Below are 20,063 nucleotides of genomic sequence, written 5' to 3' on the forward strand. Positions count from 1 at the left end.
CTTGCACTGGATGGGGTACAGGAGAGGGTTTCTTCTGGAAAACCAGAAAGCTGCCATAGCAAGAAGAAGTGTTGTGTGCCCTCCCATGATCTCCAGAAATATTAAGTGGCTGTTATACCCCTACTGCTAATTTTTGTGCAGCTCCTTCACTTTGGGCTCCCCAGGACACCCAGGAATATTCTTAGCTTCATGCCCTCCTTGGAAAGACCTGAGCCCTTTTCCCGTTTCCCATTCCTCTAATAATTCACTCCCATGACTGGGCTCCATGGTCTGGCCGCTGACCGGAGCACCAGCCGGGTTCAATGCCCAGGGCAGCTGCCCTCGCTAGTGCCGGACACCGGCCCCTCTGCCTCCCCGCCACGCAGCAGGACCAACTTTTCCCGCAGGGCTGCTCCGTCCCCGGCGGTTCCCGAGTCCGGTGAAGGCAGAGCCCCGCGTACCCCGCTCTGCCCCTGCCCGCAGCGGGGGCTCGGACCAGGCACCTCCGCCCCCCACCGCTCCGGGGAGCCCCGCGGCGCCTCGCCCGGGACCCGCCGAGCTCCGAGCCGCAGGTGACCCCCCGGGGGAGGGCAGGGGCCGGGAGCGGCCGGGGGAGGGGGCGAGGGGCGGGGAGGCCGGGCTCGGGGGGTCGCTGTCAGCGGCTCGGCTCGAGGCACGGCTCGGCACGGCGCGGCTCGGCAGCGCACGGCTCGGCTCGGCTCCGCGCAACGCCCCGCGCCATGCTCCGGAGCTGCCCCGGAGCGGGGCTCGTCCTGGCGGCGGCCGCCGCGCTCTGCCTCGGCGGGGCGGGAGGCAAGGTAACCCCCGCGGCACCGGGCACCCGGCCGCCCCAGCGCGGCGCGGGCAGCGGCAAACTCGACGGGAAGGGGGTGCCCAGGGATCGGCGTGCGTCGGGGAGGGGGATCCGCCGGGCAGAGGGGAAGCACCGGGAGTCCCGGGATGGGGGTTGCAGCCGTGCTGCCGGGACGAAGGATGCGCCGCGGCTCCCGGGAGGAGGGATGCAGCGGAGCTGCCCCCTTGCTCCCCTCGGCCCCTGCCCGCCCGGCAGCGGGGTTTGGGTGAGAGTCTCCAGGGCTGACTGGTGACTCGCCTCGGAGTCCGAAAGGCACTGGGAGACACGACGCTGCGGAAGCCTATCTCTGGTCACCCTCTCCAATACAGCCGTACCCGAAAGCCGGTGCAAGCCCCGTGGAAACCGATAGAGCAGCATTTCCAGCGGAAATCGGAGCACTTGCCCAAAGGCAGCCCTAGCAAGGAGCAGCCTGGCATAAGGAGTCCAAACAAACCACCCCGTATTACTGTCCCCATGCTCTCCAGTCTTGTGCACCTCGTCTGTAGTACGGAGAACAGGTAAACCCTGCAAATGACAGCTACGGCTGACAGGGATCTTGGCACAGGCTGGGAGTCACTGGGTAAGCACTGGGGAAACCAGAGCAGTGACAGAAAGGCAGAGAAAGAAGCACAGAGTACCCCAAAACTAGGAGCAGTCACAGAGCAAACAGTTGCTCTGTGCTTTGGAAAGGGTGAACAGTCCTGGTCCTGCTGAAGTGAGTGGGACTTTTCCTGTGGACCATGACAGGAGCAAGATTTACGCTTCTGGTAGAGATTCTCAGATCTATAAAACATGAGTCACTACAGTATAAGAAAATAATATTCCATACATCTATGTCTTTTCTTATGTGCATATATATATATATATATATAAACAACAAGGTGGGGGTTGTTTGGTGGAAAACAGCATTGTAATTCTGCCTGCTACACCAACTCCCTGCCACTGCACATATGAACACAGCACTGACTTTGTGGTTGAAAGGAAGATGGTTTATCTCACTCTGATATCTTAGTGAAGATAGCTATAGCAAGAACTTCTGCATTAAGCCACATTTCTGGCACTGAAGTACTAACTTCACAAAAGTGCACACTTAAACCTATTGAATTGTATAGTTGTGGGATTTTGTCTTTTGTGTCTCTTTTAATTCAGAATTTCATTGCGGAACCTGCAAGCTTACCCTCATCCAGCTGCATACTTCTCTTATTAAAATACATAACTTGCTTGCTGTCCTCAGTTATTACATCCTTCCTGTGCTATTTGTGTTCTGACTTTGCCTGTACAGTCACTAGATGGACCAAATGTACTTTTGGGTGTGAATGGCATTGGTGGGACATCAGCAAGCTGTATTATTTTTGCTTAATTTTTCTTTTTTACTATGTTTCCTAGACAACTTCTGTTGTTCTCTACCTCTGAAATCAGAAGTGTTTGATTTCCCCTCAGGCAGTATCTGAACTAAAGTACTGACCAACAGCACTGTAGAAAATGAACTGCCTCTGTAATGAAGAAGCAGCAGCCTTCTGCATATTTTCCTAGAATTGACTTGTGTCGATTACTCTTTAGATCACATGTTGTCTATAGTCTCTTAACATACTGGACACTTTCTTTTGCAGAATGAAACATAGGCATTGTCTATTGCTTCTTTTCTAAACAGGACAGTGAAATTTGTGTGTGCAGATAGACGTGTGTGTACATCTCTTGCTCCCAGGTTCTTTTAAGTTATTTTTTTAAGTTGCACTTGCTCTTCACTCATCAAGGACTGCACTATGTTGCATAGACTTCATTATTTTTATCCTTTTTTTTGGCTACATTCTGATAGTGTTGCTATGCTAGTAAAAAAATACACATCCCACTCAAAGCTGCTGGTTCAAATGTAGTTCTAGTTAGCAGTTGAAAAAAGATACGCAAAGATTTATGAGAAATGAATTGTCTTCTGGCTTAGAGTTAACAATATAAAACCATAACAGAAACTCCTTTGGCAAAGGCAAAGTCTGCCTTGAGGTTCAGGAAACAGAATTGTTCTTTTCATCCAGGAAGGTGGTCTCTGCCACTCAGAGCTCAGGAGCTTTGGGATGCTGTGAGGTTGTGTGGATGTTTGAAACCTGTTTTGTGGCAAAGTAGAGCTCTCTCTGGAATCCTTCACTGAGTACTACAGCAGTATAAAAATAGGAGCTAGATCAAATGAAAGAAAATTTCAAGATAAGGTATGTAATGTTTCCTCCTGTGTGTCTGTATCAGATGGAATGAGATGTGCAGATGAGTGGCTTGTTTATCCTGAAGGAAGAATGTAAGCCTGATGAAATAATAACAGAGTCAAAATTATGTCTCTGTATGTCCATAAAATAGAACCTGTTTAAGCAAATCCCTATGGAGAAGGTCTCTATGTCAGTGCCATCCTTCATCTAGTATTATTCTGTTCACTTGGTGGCTTAAAGAAAAAATCAAGCCTTTCTTATTCTTTTAAGAGAAGAAATCTTAGCAATCCTAGACCCTCCAGTGACAAACTTAGTCCTGCTCCCAGTGAGGGCGACGGCAAAATTCCTGCTGGTTTCAGAGGGAGCATGATCCTTCCCAAGATCAGTGGAGGAGTGAAAAAAAAAATAAAATAAATCAACTACTAAAATATGCACCTCAATTAGCAAAGAATGTGACCTGATTAGTAAAGTGTATGAAATTTCAGCTATTAAATTCTACAGCTCTGATCAACAAAGCACACTGCACAATTGGCAATGTATCCAGAATCTCAACTACTGTACTAGTCTCCTACCAGATCAACCAAGCATGCAGCTGAATCAGTAAGTTATGCAACTGGAGCAGCAAAATATGCACTTCTTATTAGGGGGGAAGGATATGGAAAACCTTAAATGTTTTAAATTGACACACAATAGATCTATTTAGAAATCCACCTCTGCCTAAGAAAAGTGGCAGCAAAATATGTAACTTTTATCAAGGATTTCCAGACAATTGCTGGAGTGAAAAAGTATTACATCCCTCAAATGGCTTAGTGTCTGCTAGCCACAGCCCTGTTCTTTACCACATGTCCTGCACACCTTGTTCCAATCCCAGCTGCTGCCAGGTGTGTGAGCTATTTTAGTAGCACTTTAATGTGTTTTTTAGGTCCAGGTAGCTTTTGCTTTACAGGTCACTCTAAAGAAATGTATATGCACACCAGAGTGTCTTTCTGTCTCAAGAAATGAAGCCAGTCAAGACAAATAAGGCACCTTCAAAGAATGTGAAAGTTTTGTTGGCAATGAGCTTGATATTGATTCATCTCTTCACTGTTTGTGAAAGTGCTCTGTGCTTTAGGAGAGGAGAAATATAGGTCTTCCCTATTTTCTTTATATCTTGATTAATTGCCACAGCTGCATCCTATTGTATTTACAATGCACCTTGGCAGATATTTACTGTACAGAGAATTTGGGTGTTTGGCCAGCTTGGGGAGCAGCAACGCTCATATATTCTGAAGCAGTAAAGCAGCTCCTTCCTAGCTTGTGAGTATTGTGCTTTAAAAATCCATCCCTCATAGCTGGTTCTAATCTTCAGAAGTTGTTTTTGCTTTGAATTACTATTTTTGTTTTATACAGAAGACCTGCAGGTTGTTCTATTTTCATAAAGGTGCAGTTTCAGGATTTCTATAAACTACCTTTTTTTAATGTCTGAAGTAAACTCTGTTACACTGCCTGTGCTCAAGGAAGGCATGGGAATAGCTTTGTTTTATTGCACTTTTCACTGTAGTACGCAGAAAGCTGAAACATTATTTGAGTCTAAGAAATATCTAGGCTTGGGGTTGTTTTCTGTTTTGTTTATTTTAATCCACTACAGTTAGTACCTAAAACTGGCTAGCATTGAACTTCTTGTTTACAAGATTTCTGCCTCCTTTCCAGGCCAGTTCAATGAATGATCCTATTTAGTTCTTTTTCCTGTTTAAAATATTTTCTACTGAGTTCCAGAGCAGTGTCCTTAAAACATAATTGATTTGGGTCATTGAACCTTTATTTTTCATGTATGTTAGTTTGCACCCTGCCACTGGTCTGACTGGTATTTCAATTAGAAAAACACAGGCAGATTTCTCCTAGAGGCTAAAGTTCACGTGGAGTCTCTGGTGAAATAAGATCCTGGAGTACGTATCCCTGGAACTGGGCAATGATTTGTAACTTTTTTTTTAATTCTCTGTCTGGCCAGAATGTTGTAAATTTGGCGCTCACTTGTTAGCTTCTCGCTAAGCAGCAATAATGTCCACAGTGTAGTCCTGATAATTCTAATTACTGAAGCACTGAAGAAGCTGAAAGCTGAGAAGATGGACAAGGCTGGCCTGAAGTCCTGCCCAGCACATAGGACTCTCTTTTTGTACAGCTAAACCATAATTCTCTTGTTTGCCAAGGCCTGCAATGGAAGCAACAGCCAAGGTAAGAGAAGTAAGGCAGTGGCAGAAGATTTCTGGAACAATGTCGGTAATATTTATGCAGAAGGAGCTAAAAGAGTGAAGTACCGCTAGAGATGACAACCATCCTTGGGATGAAAATGCTGAAGTCATTTTTGTTTCTTTGCCATCTAAGTAGGCTGAAGCAAACAATCCTGTTGCACTGGTTTAAAAAGATCCAGCAAACAAACTTTCCTGTGGTAACCAGCAAACAATTACTATTCTTCCCACCTGCTTCTTTGCATGACAGATGAGGAATGGCGGTAAAAGGTTCAAGCCTCTTTCTTCCTGCCTATCTTTCTTCTTAAAAAAAGAGAACTTGTGAGGTGTTTGGTACCAGAGAATGCCTACCCAGCAGTAGTGTAGCTAGATCAGGTCTGGTATAGCAGCCCATTCCATTACACACTATTATTATGACAAGGTCAGTCTATGCTGACCAGACATCTGAGGTCTATAAATAATAATAAATGATAAATATGAAACTTGGTGTTTAGATAATTCCTTGAGTGTGGGAAGTACTAAGTAGGAAAATAATCCTCTTCTACTTGTACAAATCCCCATCAAGAGGAGGGCAGAATAGGGACAGGGCACTATGGAGTCTTGCATTAATATGTGGAACAATTATACAGAAGTAGGGAAAAGCCTTAATGGCAGCCTTAGTTCTCAAACTCAATGCAAGAACATTACAATTCCTCTTACAGGTTCTCAGCAGCAAATGGCTTTATGGCTTATTTTGAATATCCTCACTCATGTAATTGGCAATGAAAAGGAGGTTCCGTTTTTGAGAGGAAAAAAGGCTAATTTGCCTATATCTTCTTTCTGGAATTCTTGAGGCCTTACTGGAGCACACGGAAGTCATCTGGGACTTCAGGAGAATATAAATCAGGCCATAAGTACTGCTGGCTTGGATTAGTAATGATGTACATTGAGTACAACATCTGTATTTGGGTTTGGGTGGAGTCCTTTCATGGTAGAAGAGTTGGTAATACTTTTACAGCACCTTTCATCAGAGGATTTCAGAGTTTCACAAATATCTAATTAAAGAAACTATGAAATTATGTGAAATCCTTAGTCCTGGGGGAGTACAGGCAGTACCATTATGCTTCAATATAAATCAGGGGTGGGTGGTGTTCAAAGTGGCAAAACAAAAGCAAATTTGCCAAATGCAAGCCATAACCTGCTGTGCTATCTCATTTTCATCTAGTATTTTATTCTTCTCATTTCTTTATATTAGCAGCCAGGTTGCAACATCAAACCAGCTAAACAAAATGGGCTGGTACAAGCCTCCATTCAGACCTACTGTCAGCTCCGAAGAAGGGAGTTTTGGAATTTTACTGATCTCTTCCTGATCTGTTTCCACAGTGTTTCATTATTGTGTTGAGGAGTAGCAGGACTGTAGTAGGGGTCAAGTGCCAAGGATGCTGATAAGGACAGCTTCCTGAATACAGGAGATCTGGGATGAAACGCCTCTCAAAGTCCAACCTGATCCAGATCCCAGATAGCTGATTGCTCAGCCTTTCCAAGGAGGGTGTGCCTGCTCTGTACTGTATTTCATTTGGGATTAGCAACAGGGGATCGAATCCACTTGTTCTACTTAAATCTAGCCCTCCCCTGGTCTTGCTTAGTAAATATTTCACTGTTTTGAATTAGTTTTCTCTAAGTTTTTATTAAAGGATATTTTTTTTTCTGGATTTGCCTTAAAATGTGGAGCCTTTACTGTTAGAATGGGGGCTTGATGCCCAGGCTGCCCATCCCTTTGTCCTTCTGTCTGTGTTATAGATCTGCATGGGTGGGCAGTTCAGGTGAATCCAAGACCTCACTATTTGAATACAAGGGCCCCAAGGAATTGTTCATCAAGACTAACTTTAAATGCAAGCTTAGCAGGCTGAACACTTTGATTTGCCTCTAAAGTCAACAGTAACTTATTACAGGTTTCCTGGTTGAAACTTGAATGGGGAAGAAGAAAGGATGTCTGCAAAGCACATTTATTTGGAAAAATAAACTGCTCACTGGTTGGGGCCCTGTAACAACAAACCCAGCGCTTAGTTTTACCTCTGGCTGCAGTATCTGTGATATTTTTTTCTGCTTTCTCCCACACCCTCCCTGCTGTGCCCTCATGGTCTCTCCTTATGTGTAGGCAGTAAAATTTACAAGCATTCTGCTCTCTGAAATCCTGGCAAAGGTGGAGTCTTGGAAATTTCCCTTTGCAGAGTGCACAAGAGGAGACTAATCCTGGAACGAGGTGGGGAAAAGTGCTGCTGTTTGTATACCATCCAAAACTAAGGATGTGCATCCAGACCTTAACAGACCTCTGTATGCCCAGCCTCAGCCATAGCAATGGCTTATTTAGGAGCTTAGTTAAAAATGTTGCATGAAAGGGAGAGGGTTTTTCTTTGCTTGCCATTTAAGGGTCACTATCCATGTCTTCTGCATAAGCCCTCTCACCTCCTAGTAACATTTAGTGAAACAACAACCCAGATCCTAAAGAGTTGCAGCAACAACTCCAGAGCGTGCTAGTGGCAATAAGGAATATTTGCAGGTTTTGGCTTTCACAAGTGGAGTGTTTCCTTCTCCATATGTTTCTACAATAGACATCCAACATGTGAAACATCTGAAGTGTCTGGATGAAACAATAGGGTCATGCAGCTGGAAATCTGAGCACAAACAGCTCTCTTTTATTTGCAAGGCCAGTTTACACGTATATGTGTTTTTGTTTGTTTTTAAAGATCCAAATTTATTTCCTGGGAAGTGGCCAGCAGACTTCGCATGGGATCGCCTTTCAGTTCCTTTTTCTTCTGTTTCTGGTACTTTCAAAACAAAACAAAGCGGTTTTGGGCACCTAAGCTGCATATGGATTTCATTATTTAAATCTCCCCCACTTCTCTGGGAGGTTATATATATATAAACTTAATTTGGGAACACTAGTTTTATAGATTCCTGGGAGCGGACATGACTTGCTCAATGGACTTTTATACTGAACTCTACAAGCAAACTTTTATTGCAGTGCTGTAGATTTTGTTTTGTTATATATTTCTTCTGGTTACCAAGAAGTTCAAAGAGTCTGACCATATTTTCTACTCTTTAATTTGAGCTGTTTTGGCCTGTTCAATTTATAGAAAATGAAAACCAGACTGATCTGGAAACTTCCTCATCACCCCTGTTAGCTCTCACCAACCCTATCGTTTACTGTTAATTTCTTCTACGCTGTGTTGTGTACACTTCGTTAATGAGAACTTGCTCTAGTAGAAAAAAAAAAAAAGACCTATGTTGACCTATTAAAACCCTGAAGCAAATGGCCATGGCATCTTGAACTCTTCATTACACTGCCTTACTTTTATTTAATATGGTCCCATCATATTCACAATTATTTGCCTGAGGAGACACTCTAAATGATGCCTTTGTTTCTCTTTCTAAAGCTTTACATTTTTTTGTATGTTTGAATGAGGGTATTTGCTGAAGAAAACAAACAAAAACACCAAACAACAAAACTCCAAACTCTAGAATAGGGATTCCAGCTTTGTATAGATGTAGGATCATATTTGATCTGGCATCTTGCCTCTTTGTTGGGAGAGTCTCTGTCTGTTGCGTGTCCAGTCACAAGAGTTAGCTCTTGTTTTTTTTTCCCCTGCAAGGATTAGTCTGAAAAGACCACAAGAAAAGCTGGTTGTTGATGTGAATTCTAGCACTCCCTGGTGGATGTTATCTAAGCTATTGTATGCTTTCTTAGCCATAAAAGATAATGCTGGGTTGAAAGGGAAAACCCAATGTTCAGACTGCTCTCATAATGACATGTCTCACTTGCATTTGTTGCATGAACATAGCGTGATAAATTTATGAGATACTAGTGACAGGTTTCTGCTTAATGTAGTTCTACTTTATGAGTGTAATAGTTATAGCCCCCAAGGGAACATTGCCCAGTCAAGTGGGTCTTTCCAAGAACCGGATTTGCATGTTTTAGATGGATTTTTCATAGGAAAACAATCTAGCTTTTGTCCCTTTCAGAACAAAATGAGAAGAGGAAATGAATATTGCAATGTGGGTCTGCAGTGAAGGATGAAGAAGACTTCAGAATAAGACCTGGCACCTAGTTTCTAGTAAAATCACCTGGATATAAATATATCAGTGAAATTAAAGAAAAAACTGGAAATGTCCTATGCCTTGGCCTAGGTCTCTTTGAGAGCATTTCTATCTGTATTTGATGCTCTTACCAATATTTTATCCCCTTCATAAGCGTATCTTCTACTTGCCAATTGCTGAATAATCAGTGAACGCCAGGGTTACTCCTCTGGTGGTAAGTTTAACCTGGGAAACTGTCAGGTAGCAAATGCATCCATAGACTACCAGGCTGCTGCCAAGCCCAGAGAAAACCTATTCATCATATAATTTCTAGCCTGAAAAATCTAAATCAAAGAAAGAACTGGGTAAGTAGAGAGAACTCTACATAGCCAGAATTACATGGCTGTAACTTACAAGACACCTTATAGGTGACTCCAACTCATTCTTAATTAAAGAACTGAAAAAGGAGAACTAAAACTTCTGCCTATTTATGATATGGGGGAAAAGAGCAAGAATGTTTCATTGTCTTTCCAATACCCTGAGATTTCAGCTATGAACCTTTAGGTAGCTGAGTTAGCCAGTAAACCTCCAAAAATCCCACCTTGGCTGACAGGGGGAGATATCCTTTCAGAGGGCAATTAAGACCTCTAACTCGTGCTCTGAATTTCTCTCTGCAGGAGGGAGGCAAGCCAAATTAGCCAGCAAAGCCCCATACCCAGAGCTGGGTGATCTGCATTATTTGCCTTACACAGGAATCTTACATCAGTTACTCTGGCCTAAGAAGGATAAACTGGTTTTGCTTCTCACCTGAGTGTCCCAAAACCAGCAGAGCATTAGGCTGTTTTTCCCCTGGTTGCTCTGAAGGCAAGTACAAAATGTCAAGTTAGAATGTATGCCCTCACTGCATATACTGCTGATCATCCTATGGAAAGCTGTGCTGTTCCATGGGTGATTGTTCAGAAAACAGCCCCTATTTGTGTCTCTGGAACAAGCATTTTTTTGTAAGGAGAAAAAGGCATTGCATCTCTGGAGTTAAATGAGGTCTGTTGTTCTCCACAGAAACTGGAGTGCGTTGCTGTGCCTGGTGGCTGTTGGAGCACCCGGGTTTGTTTTTTTGCGATTTTCCTTTTCCCCACCTCCTGTTCTCAGAGAGGATCAAGGAGGAGGGATAGATGGTGACCTCATGGTGCAATTATGCAATCTGCTTGAGGCCAGGTATCAAAATACACTGCAGCTGTGAAGCTGGGACCTTGCGGTGGCTGGGGGACCAGGGCCTCTCGGCTCTAATGAGATCGCTGACCTTCTCCTGCCACTTCTTCTGCAGCTGCTTTGATTCACAGAGATTTGTTGTGGCAATGGCCCGCCTAACAGTTTGGCAAGCTGCTGTAGGAATTGCTGTGTCTATGGGCAGGCACTAGGAGCTGGCCTCAGAGACCCCGTGCAGGTGAGGATATCCTGAGCCCTGCCAGCCTCTTTCCATTCCAACAGAGCCTATTTACCTTCTTCCAAGGGTACGCAAACATTACCACCCTCCCTGATCATTCTTTGTTCCTAAGAAGTGAGATCTGTTCTCTGTTGAAATAAAGCAGCGCCTTCCAAGCAGTCTTGTTGTGACGCTTGAGCTCAGGGCTCAGCTGCAGCAAAGTCACATATGGGAAGAATAAGAGAAAATAGCATGCCTACAGTCTGAGGCATATTTGGGCCTCCAAGTCTCGTTCAGATTTTGCATTCTTTGCTTTAACTGCTGCACTGAATTCCTGCTTCCCTGCTCTACTCTTCTACCAATATTTTCCTTGTTTCCTGCAGCAACAGGCTTTCATAGTATCCTCCCCTTCCTACCTGCATATTTATTCTCTCCAAATGTCCCACTAAAACCAACATAAATCTTGCTGATAGGTGTGAAAACAGGGCCCTGTGAAGCTGTCTGATGTATGCCAAGAAGGAATATAAGTTGGAATATATAAGAGAAAATGGGATTTGCAGAGTGGAAATGTCACATCCATAATCACTTTTATGTGGTGGAACTGCTGCTACCCCCCACTGAAATATCAGAGCATCTGTTGAAAAAATGTAGTTTTGGTTTTACTTAAATCCAGCAGGTTGCACTCACTTGAAGAAATATTAGACCCTTGTTTAGAAACATGAGTGCAACTGCTCTGTTGCCAAATATGTATTAAAAGCAAATGTATGCTCGGCTCAGTTTCAGAGTCCCACAACTGAACCCTGTTCAGTGCTTGTTTATGTGAATTTGCTCAAGGAGTGAAGAATGAATATAAAGTGTGTGTGCAGGTACATGGGTTTGCATTGAGGGAGGGTTACTGGGAGGACAAGGGAGACCCCACAGTAAAGAAGATACTCTCATGATTGATGAGAACTCTCTCGTAGATCACTCTCAAACAGATCACAGTTAAGGACTGGAAAAAGGAGACAGGGAAAACTCTCTCCTAATAACAAAGCAAAGTATTGCAAGTTTTGTTACACTCTGTCAATCCCATGTTTTTATCTACTTCTGCCAGGTCTGCTACCTTCAATCATCCAGAGGTAACTGAAGAGGTACCCTAAAATGGGATGAGAGAGTCTCCTTTTGCTGTTGCCTCATGCTTTAAACAGCCAAGGCAATTTGGCAGAGGGGGAAATGGTAATTCCAAGGCACTTCCAGGAATTCTTGTACTGCTAGGTAGAAAAATAGGTTAGATGTGTGACTGCTGTATCTAGTTCATGCTAATGAAAGAAAATAAACCTTGCATGCAAAGATGAGCTGAAAATGCAAAATTAAGTAGAGCACTAATTTTATAAAGTCTCTGTTTAACTTTGTCCTCTACTTGGAAAAAGTCCTACCAGCTTTGATCTCTAGATCAGTCAGCTTGTGAAGTAAATGTGGCCACTTCTTCAACTAACAGGCTGGAGTTTTGTATCTTACTCTTGGGATAATCTTTCCTCAGATCCTGTATTTGATGAGTGTCCAAAAAGCTCAGACTTCCCTAACTTGGAAATACTGTGAGAGAACCTGGGGCTTTCACTGGGAACCACAAGAATTGTGTTTCTGGTAGCTTTGCAGCTAGTTCCAGCCACGTCAGCAAGTAAAGACTTGTCTCGGTTTTCCTCCTTAAGCTGGGATTGTGGAATGACCACTTTCCCCTTTTTCCTTCTTGTTTTCTTTTTAAAACCCTAAGTTTAACATCTTTCTGCTCTGGCTGAAAGTTTGGGCCACTTCATATTTCATCCCAGGTGGTTGGCTCTGTTCAAATGTCCTCATGAGTCCAAGTAATCTTATCTCAGAAGGAACCTCCTATCTTTGGAGGTAAGAAGGGGGAAGTAACTGAGATACTGCACCTCACCCCACATATTTAGAGCAATTGCAGATATTGGTGGAGACAGAGCTTTAAAGAGGTCCCCAGGGCAGAATAAAATGTGAAGGAGCTGGTGAGGCAGTTTCAAAGCATTGCCAGTTCTTTGAGAGAAACACACATGTGCGTGCATGTGTGCACGTAAGATATTTTTGATTTTGGAAGGGTGAGGGATGTAAATAAAACTTGCTGGATTTTCACCCCACTAATACTACAGTGAGCTCAAATGGCTAAATTTAGTCATCCAGACTGAACGATTTTGGATTCTCAGACTGCATCCAGAAACTAACTGCCTGCCTCTGTGGCTGCTGTTGAACCAGCTGTAGGCTGACAAGATAAAGTTACTATAGAACTGCCATAGACTGTTTGCAGTCCTGTTCTGGCAACAGGCAGTTGCAGTGGATTTTGTATTTTACATGAGGCAAAAAATTGTATGTGGGGATGGGTTCTCCCTTTTCTACTCAAAAAATAATAAGTAAAGGATCATTTATGTGGGGGGGATATTGTACAGGAAGGGACAAAACAAAATAATTCTTTGGTCAAAAGTACAGGATCATAACTAACTTTTCACTTCAAAGGGCCTAACATCTGCATAAATAGCTTTTATGCTTACTTTCACTCATTACTCTAGTATTAAATCTAGTACATGTCTTCAAGCAAAGACCAAAAAGAAGCCTTTAACTTGGATAAGGGGATAATACCCATCTGTTCCTGAAAAAGCTAATAAATGCAGTGCTTCTTAAATGTTCAGTTTGGAATATAGTGGATTATTCCTTCCCTGTCATTTCTAAAAAGAAGTGGAAGTGACATTTGTAAGTCTGCCTGAAACTGGAAATCCATGTGAGAAATGCACAGAAGCTGAGAAGGACAAAATGGGTTATGATCTTTGCACACCGTTTCCTTGCAAGCCTGCAACTGGGTATCATTATGAAGTGTGTGGCTTGGCCCCTGAGGGTGTCTTGGAAATGCAGTGGCTCAGTTCCAGTTTCCTCTGCTGAGGCTTTCATTCTGACTCTGGGTACACACCAAGAGAACTTGCCATTTCCTGGGTTAGTACATTATATAAGAAAACGAACTACACTGGACAGGTCTCAAGCCAGAGAATCTGAGATTGTACTCACAGAGGAATGACAAACATCAAGACAGGGTGTCTTCTTTCATCTTCCTTGAAATAAATACACTTTAAAAATAAACAGTCTTTGGGATGCAAGACAGCATCCTCCAGGATGCTGCAAACAGCAGCTTCTTGTAACCAGCATTAACATGAATAAAGAAAATTCACTACTTCACCTTTCTGAGCCTCAACAAAAACTGAATACAAATGGACTGAGGCTTTTCCTAGCCAGGACCTTGCATCACTTTGTTTCCACTTCTCTTCAGCAGGACTTGGGTCTTTACAAGCTAAACCACATGGCCATATCACCTTCTCTTAGCAGCTACACATCACAGCATCCTCTCCACATTCCCTCCGGGCTCCCTGCATCATCTCATGCCAGAAGCATTTCTTTCTTAGAGGCAAGACAGAGAAAATTAAGAAACTGAGCCTCACTTGACTGCTTCTAGTGATTCAGGCAGAGGCTGGCACCCATCACTGAAGACTGCTTGTGGGCCAGTTCAAGGCTGCCACAACTTGCCATTCATGGCTTTTTGCAAGACCCTCCTAGAGGCTTTGAGTGTGGCTTTGCTCTGGTGGAAGCAGCCAGGAAGGTCTCCTGGCTTTCCTATAAGGTGCTGCAAGAACTTGTCCTGTCCTGGCAAAATTAAGAGCTTGCTTATGTGTATGCCTCTGATTTAGCTCGTCTGGTGCCATCTTCAGCAGTAATTGTGGTTAAAGAAAATGTGCTAATTAAATTATTCTTGTAGTGAGTGGTATTCTATTAGAATGTGTTGGTTCCCTGACGAAGTTCCTACTGGAATAATGCAGAGGGGCTCCAGGGATACATTTGTAGATGTTGTGCAAATGGAGAGCAGTGTTGAGGGTTATGTTACTCAGATGATGATGATTCTCTTTCTTGTGCTTGATTGGGCTGCATAATAAACTTCCATCTGGCCAAAATAATTATTTTCTCCCTTTCTTGCATGGGAATTGTGGTTTTCACAAGTGCCACCTGCTTCTTGAGAGCTCTTTGGTGTACAGTTTCCAGCTTGAAGAAATAACAGCCTGGCTTTGTGCTGCACCTCTGCCTATCAAGGGCTTGCTCTTTCTTTGAGAGATGGTGCTCCTCAGGAAGCAGACACTGATGCTTGTGGTGAGATTTCTGAACAATGGCTTGCAGTCACTTGTGGCCACATCTGTTCCAACCCAGCATAGCTTTATGGTTAAGAAAAACTCCCAGGATCTCTACAACTGCATTACACATGGGTTTGTTGCAAACCTACACTTCAGAGAGCAGCAGAGCATTCATCCTACCACTGACAGAATCACCTATGAGGCCCTACACAAGGTCCTTCTTGTACTCCTTAGCCCCGTGTTTCCTGGTGCAGAGGCTTTATAACTCCTTAAGTATATGTATCTTAATTAAGTAGCTCAAAGCTGGTGCCAGTATTAACTACTCATTTCTAGAGAGTCCAAATGTCAGCACAGGAGGAGGTAAATGCATGACAATGGGGTGTTTTTTAGTAACAGACATAGATTTAAGCTTCTGAGTGGGCTGTGTAGTGTGAAAAGGGGAAATGCAATATCTCAGCATGTTCTGAAATATCCGACCATTGAGTTTTTGGCCAACAAGCTATAGCTGAGATTTGAGTACTTCTCTGGAACCTCCTAAATGCTGTTCCCCAGTTATCCTAACTCAGAAGACAGGTAGGGTATGTCTGACCACAGTAGGCAGGAGGTTCATCTCAACACAGTGGTTTCAGACATTTGGGACTCCCAGACAGAATGTGAAGCACAGAAAAGCAGATGAACAGGACTGGTAATCTGTTCCACCCTGCTCATAACTAACCTAATTGGTGTGGGCATATATCATGTTGTTTTTAAAAAGCACAACAACCTGTCATTTACGAAGATTAAAAGTGTGCCAAATTTTTTGCGTGCCTCTGTCAAGAGCCCACAAATCTATAACTTGCTGCAGAAGGGAACATCTGTATCTAATTGATGAAACTCAGCCTTCATAATGCATGATTCAAATGAACAGTTTTGTCAGTAATTCAGTTGTGGATTATAAATTAATCAGCAAACTTTCCCCACCCCCCTCGGACCTGTCTTGCATTTTCTGCCCCTTGTGGTTTTTTTCCTGGTCTCAGAGGAAGCCTTGAAGCTTTTCAGTCTCACAAGCCATAACAAATGTATAATTCCTCCACTGCTGTGACCTTTCAGCCATATTGCACAGATCCCCTCCTGCCCAGGTGATGCAGGATACCTGTTGGGATTCAGCTAGATACTGCAGCTAACTGCTGGCTACGTGGCTTGTAGGGGAGCAAGAGGCATTTGAGTCTGAAGCTGAGACTCCTTGGATATATAGAGTCTGCAAGATATTTCTTTCCAAATTATGACAGATTCAAGTGAAAATGAAGGCAGGAAAGGGAGCCTATCCTGAGAGCGGGGGCAAGGGATTTAAGGGGGGTGTGCTTACCCATTCAGCACTTTGGTGATTAATCCCACATGATCCACTGAGCTGATGGATGCTGCTTTTGGGTGTTAACAAAGTCTTCTGGTAGTAGAGGTGGAGCTGTGAACGCCTCCAAGCGCCTTCTCAGTGTCTGAAAAAAGGCAACTAGATCAGTTCACATATTCCTCAAAATAAAATCTCAACCCTCGATCACTGCTAATTTAAGGAGGTTTGGGCCAATCTGTAATCCTCCCACATCCAGGAGTACCACCCTGCAATAGCAGCAGTTCTGGTGCACATTCTGGCTCCAAAACTGGGTACATATTTTAGTTGAAAAGTTAGGCATTATTTACTGTTTCTTGCTATACAAATATCTTATTTCAATGTGAGCTCAAAAGACTATCATGGGACAAAGGTAATTCTGCACTGATATTCCAGAGCAAAGGCAAGTCTGTGTCCTTGCCTGGGCAGAGGAGTTGGAACTCGATGATCTTTAAGGTCCCTTACAACCCAAACCATTCTGTGCTTCTGTGAAGCCTGCACTGATATTAGAATCATAGAATAGTTAGGGTTGGAAAGGACCTCAAGAACATCTAGTTCCAACCTCCCTGCCATGGGCAGGGACACCTCCCACTAAACTGTATTCTCTCTATTCTGGGACGTAGGGAAGGAATACGAGAGAAGTCACAGTAAAGCCCTCTTTCCTTCTTCCTAGTATAGGAGCAATCCTCCTGCTCAGGGAAGAGGAGCATACTCACTGGAAACCACCTAGTTTTCAGTAAAATCCAAGGGACAGCAAATGTAACTAATTCTGATGTGAATTAGCAAATGGATCTAAATTGACATAAATTTTTGCTATTTTCACCTGGATTTTTACCATAAATTAGCTAATTCAGACTAAACTTAAAAATTTTACATCCTAGGGAACAGATCAGTAAATTTCTATTAACTTATTTTGGTATTACATGCTGTGGAACTCCTAAGGCATTAGATTGAGAATAATATGTATTTGGCACATGAATGCAGTTTCTTTTCCGCTTGAGACCTCAAGACATAGTCCAGCCCAGGTGCCTTAAATGCGAAGCCTGTAGTTTATTCCACTATAATTAACATAAGCTTTGATTTAAATGACACTTTTAAAACTCGAAGATTGTATTTCAAGTTGAATACAGAATACAATTTCCACCCACATTGCTGGTTTTGTTCTTTTTTACTGTCATCCACCCTGAAATAACACAGAATATGAACAGCACCTGCTGGAAAAAAAGGTAATGCCTTGCAGAACAGGTCTGGCTTTTTCTTTAAGGGATTTAAGGGCTTTTAACCTTTGGCATTGCATTTTATTTTTTTCCCTTTCCATTTCAATATGAGCCAAGGGGAGGGACTAAGAGAAGAAAAAAAAGTCTGGAGTATTTTGATCTTTGTGGCTTTATATGGACTTCATAAGCTTTGTTTGTTCTACTGCCAAGCTTCCTTTGTGTTTAAATAGATAACAGACCAAGACGACAAATCATTTCCAATAACACCCCCCCCCCCCCCCCCAAACCCAAAGCATTCCCTTTCTTTTCCAATTAATACTTGTAAAACCATGCTCCAAGACAGGGCTTATGACCTAAGTACTTCTGATTTATTTTTCCTCATTTCAAAACCAATTGCCCAAGGTGCAGATGGGGATCTGTGCTCTGCAAATTTATGAAAGAGTCTTGTAAAAAAGACTCAGAGTGTCTCTGGGAGAAGGTAGTTGTAAATATGATGTGTGAAAGCAGCCATATGTACCTTCAGAGAAGAAGCAGCATGGTAGTTAGTGCCACCATTTGTGGACTTCCTTCCTCTTTGGAGTCCACAGACTATTTATGGAGAAAGAAGAAATAGCAAATGTCACATAGGACTATTGCTGTGTTATGTAAAATGCACGTTGATTGCTATTTTACTAGTGAAAGCTTGTATCTGCTATCACTATTTTGATTTGCGTTTGAAGAACAGACAACTTACCCAATCAAAACCACCCAGATTTTATTGCTTACTGAAGTAAGTAAGGCTGAATGTCTTTGAAACAGAAGGTGAGTTGGATGTATGAATCATGGGTAATCATCAACCCAAGGGTTTGGGTTTTTTACATTAAAGAAATAGTTTTGTAATGAAAATAACAGAGTTCAGGATGCTATGGTGACACAGTTTTTCTTTAGCATCTCAAGATTTTTATCACACAACCAGCTATTTAGGGCAACAAATTTCTGTGGTCAAAAAGTTGTATGCTAGTCAGCAGCAGAAATGAATCTACTATGATCAGTAATAAAAAGTTATTATAACGTGAATTACTCATCTGGGTTATATTTCTGTGGAGGTTGATCATTCAGTATACACTTCCATAGTCTCTAAGAGTGGCTTTCCATACAAGACCTATTAGATTAATGCTCCAAATAGGAAAGTAGAAAATAGACTTGGACGAGCTTACTGAATTCTCCTTTCTTGAGGCTATCTTATACGAGTCCCTGAAGGGAAAGAAAAGAATAGAACCTTCAGTAGGTCTAGCAGACTGCATCCTGGATACGATCTCCGGCAAGATGTAAGCTTATTTGTTTTCTTTCCCAGGTGTATTATTCCTGTGGTGCAGTGGTGGAATCAATGGAAAGAGGCCTGATTTTATCACCAGGTTTTCCAAACAACTACTACCCAGGGACACACTGTGTTTGGCAATTTTTCATTCCCATGAGAACCCATCTTATCTTGGAAATTTTTGACTTTGACGTTTTTGAGAGCTCTAGTGAAACTCCAACCCCCTGGGATGGCTTTTCAGCCCCCACTAAAACAGGAAACAAAGACATTCCTTCTCTTGAGGAAAACCTGGACTTTGATCTCCATACTACAAAACCATCCCTCCAGACCTGGATGTCAAAGGTGGCTCAGAATCTGAGCAGCACAGGAAATCAGCCAAAGGACATTCCTAGTCACCTGGATGACCTTCCAGGGGCAACCTCAAAAAAAGATGAAGCCAAACAAGCATCTGAAGAAAACCAGTCGAAGCAGATGAAGGAACCTAAAGCAATTACCAAGGCTCAAACAGAAGAACTGCCATTCCCTGTGGCTGGCAGTGGCACAATGCAGAAGCAAAATACCAGTGGCCTGGAAACAGATTTGAAGGAGAAAATCTTGCTTGCCCACCTAGCTGCTAGTGAGGGAGATGAAGTTACAGTAGAGAGCCAGACTTTTCCCACAACAGTATTGCCTGTGGAAATCTCCTCCAGCCCACAGTCAGCAGTGGACATATGTCCCCATGATGTACTATATGTTTCTGATCTCATCACATTTTCCTCTCGCTTCTGTGGACCAAATTCACCTTTAAACAAGACTATGGTCTTTGGTTCATCTCTGGAAATGGTTGAGGTTATCATGGAACTGATCACCACCACAGACCGAGGCCGAGGCTTTGCAATGCTCTTTGAATACAAGAACATCACCGAACCCAACGCTGTAGATGCTGTGAGGCAGGGGAGAAAGGAAAATATGATGATGATGGCAATTGTAACAGGGATTGCTTTCTTTGCACTTGCTTTGCTCTCTGCACTCTGCATAACTTGCAGGTAAGATGATGAATGTCTGAGCCTTTGAAGCATGCGATATTATCCATACAGGAAAAAGACCAGAAAACAATGTTTTGTTTCCTTTGCTCTGGCTAATGCTTGCTGTCTTTTAGATGTAGTAGTGTGTGGATACAGCGGAGGTCAATGCCAGTCACTACTCCTGCCCAGGGGCCTTAGTTTCCTTTCCTAGTTCTACAGCTTCTGTGCCTCAAATTTATTTTATTTCTCCTCTAGAAATACCTGAAGGGTGATGACTTTCTTGGGCATCATTTTGTTTTG

General features: G+C 42.9%; 1 protein-coding gene and 1 long non-coding RNA gene across 2 annotated transcripts in view; one reads left to right on the top strand and one right to left on the bottom strand.

Annotated features, from left to right (window-relative positions):
• The first annotated feature begins 659 nt into the window (after window positions 1–659).
• LOC136021208 (uncharacterized) overlaps window positions 660–20,063 on the top strand; it is a 34,271-nt gene continuing 14,867 nt past the window's right edge. The window contains exons 1-2 of the mRNA XM_065693201.1: window positions 660–797; window positions 18,796–19,784. Of these exons, the coding sequence (XP_065549273.1) occupies window positions 720–797; window positions 18,796–19,784 (1,067 nt within the window). The 5' untranslated portion in view covers window positions 660–719. The remainder of the gene's footprint in view (window positions 798–18,795; window positions 19,785–20,063) is intronic.
• Window positions 7,941–20,061, bottom strand: LOC136021214 (uncharacterized). Its single transcript, XR_010615700.1, has 3 exons — window positions 20,025–20,061; window positions 16,228–16,354; window positions 7,941–8,056 (listed from the first exon to the last, which is right to left on the bottom strand). It is a non-coding gene; the product is annotated as an uncharacterized LOC136021214 (long non-coding RNA).

The sequence above is a fragment of the Lathamus discolor genome, chromosome 12, assembly GCF_037157495.1.
Source record: "Lathamus discolor isolate bLatDis1 chromosome 12, bLatDis1.hap1, whole genome shotgun sequence".
NCBI lineage: Eukaryota > Metazoa > Chordata > Aves > Psittaciformes > Psittacidae > Lathamus > Lathamus discolor.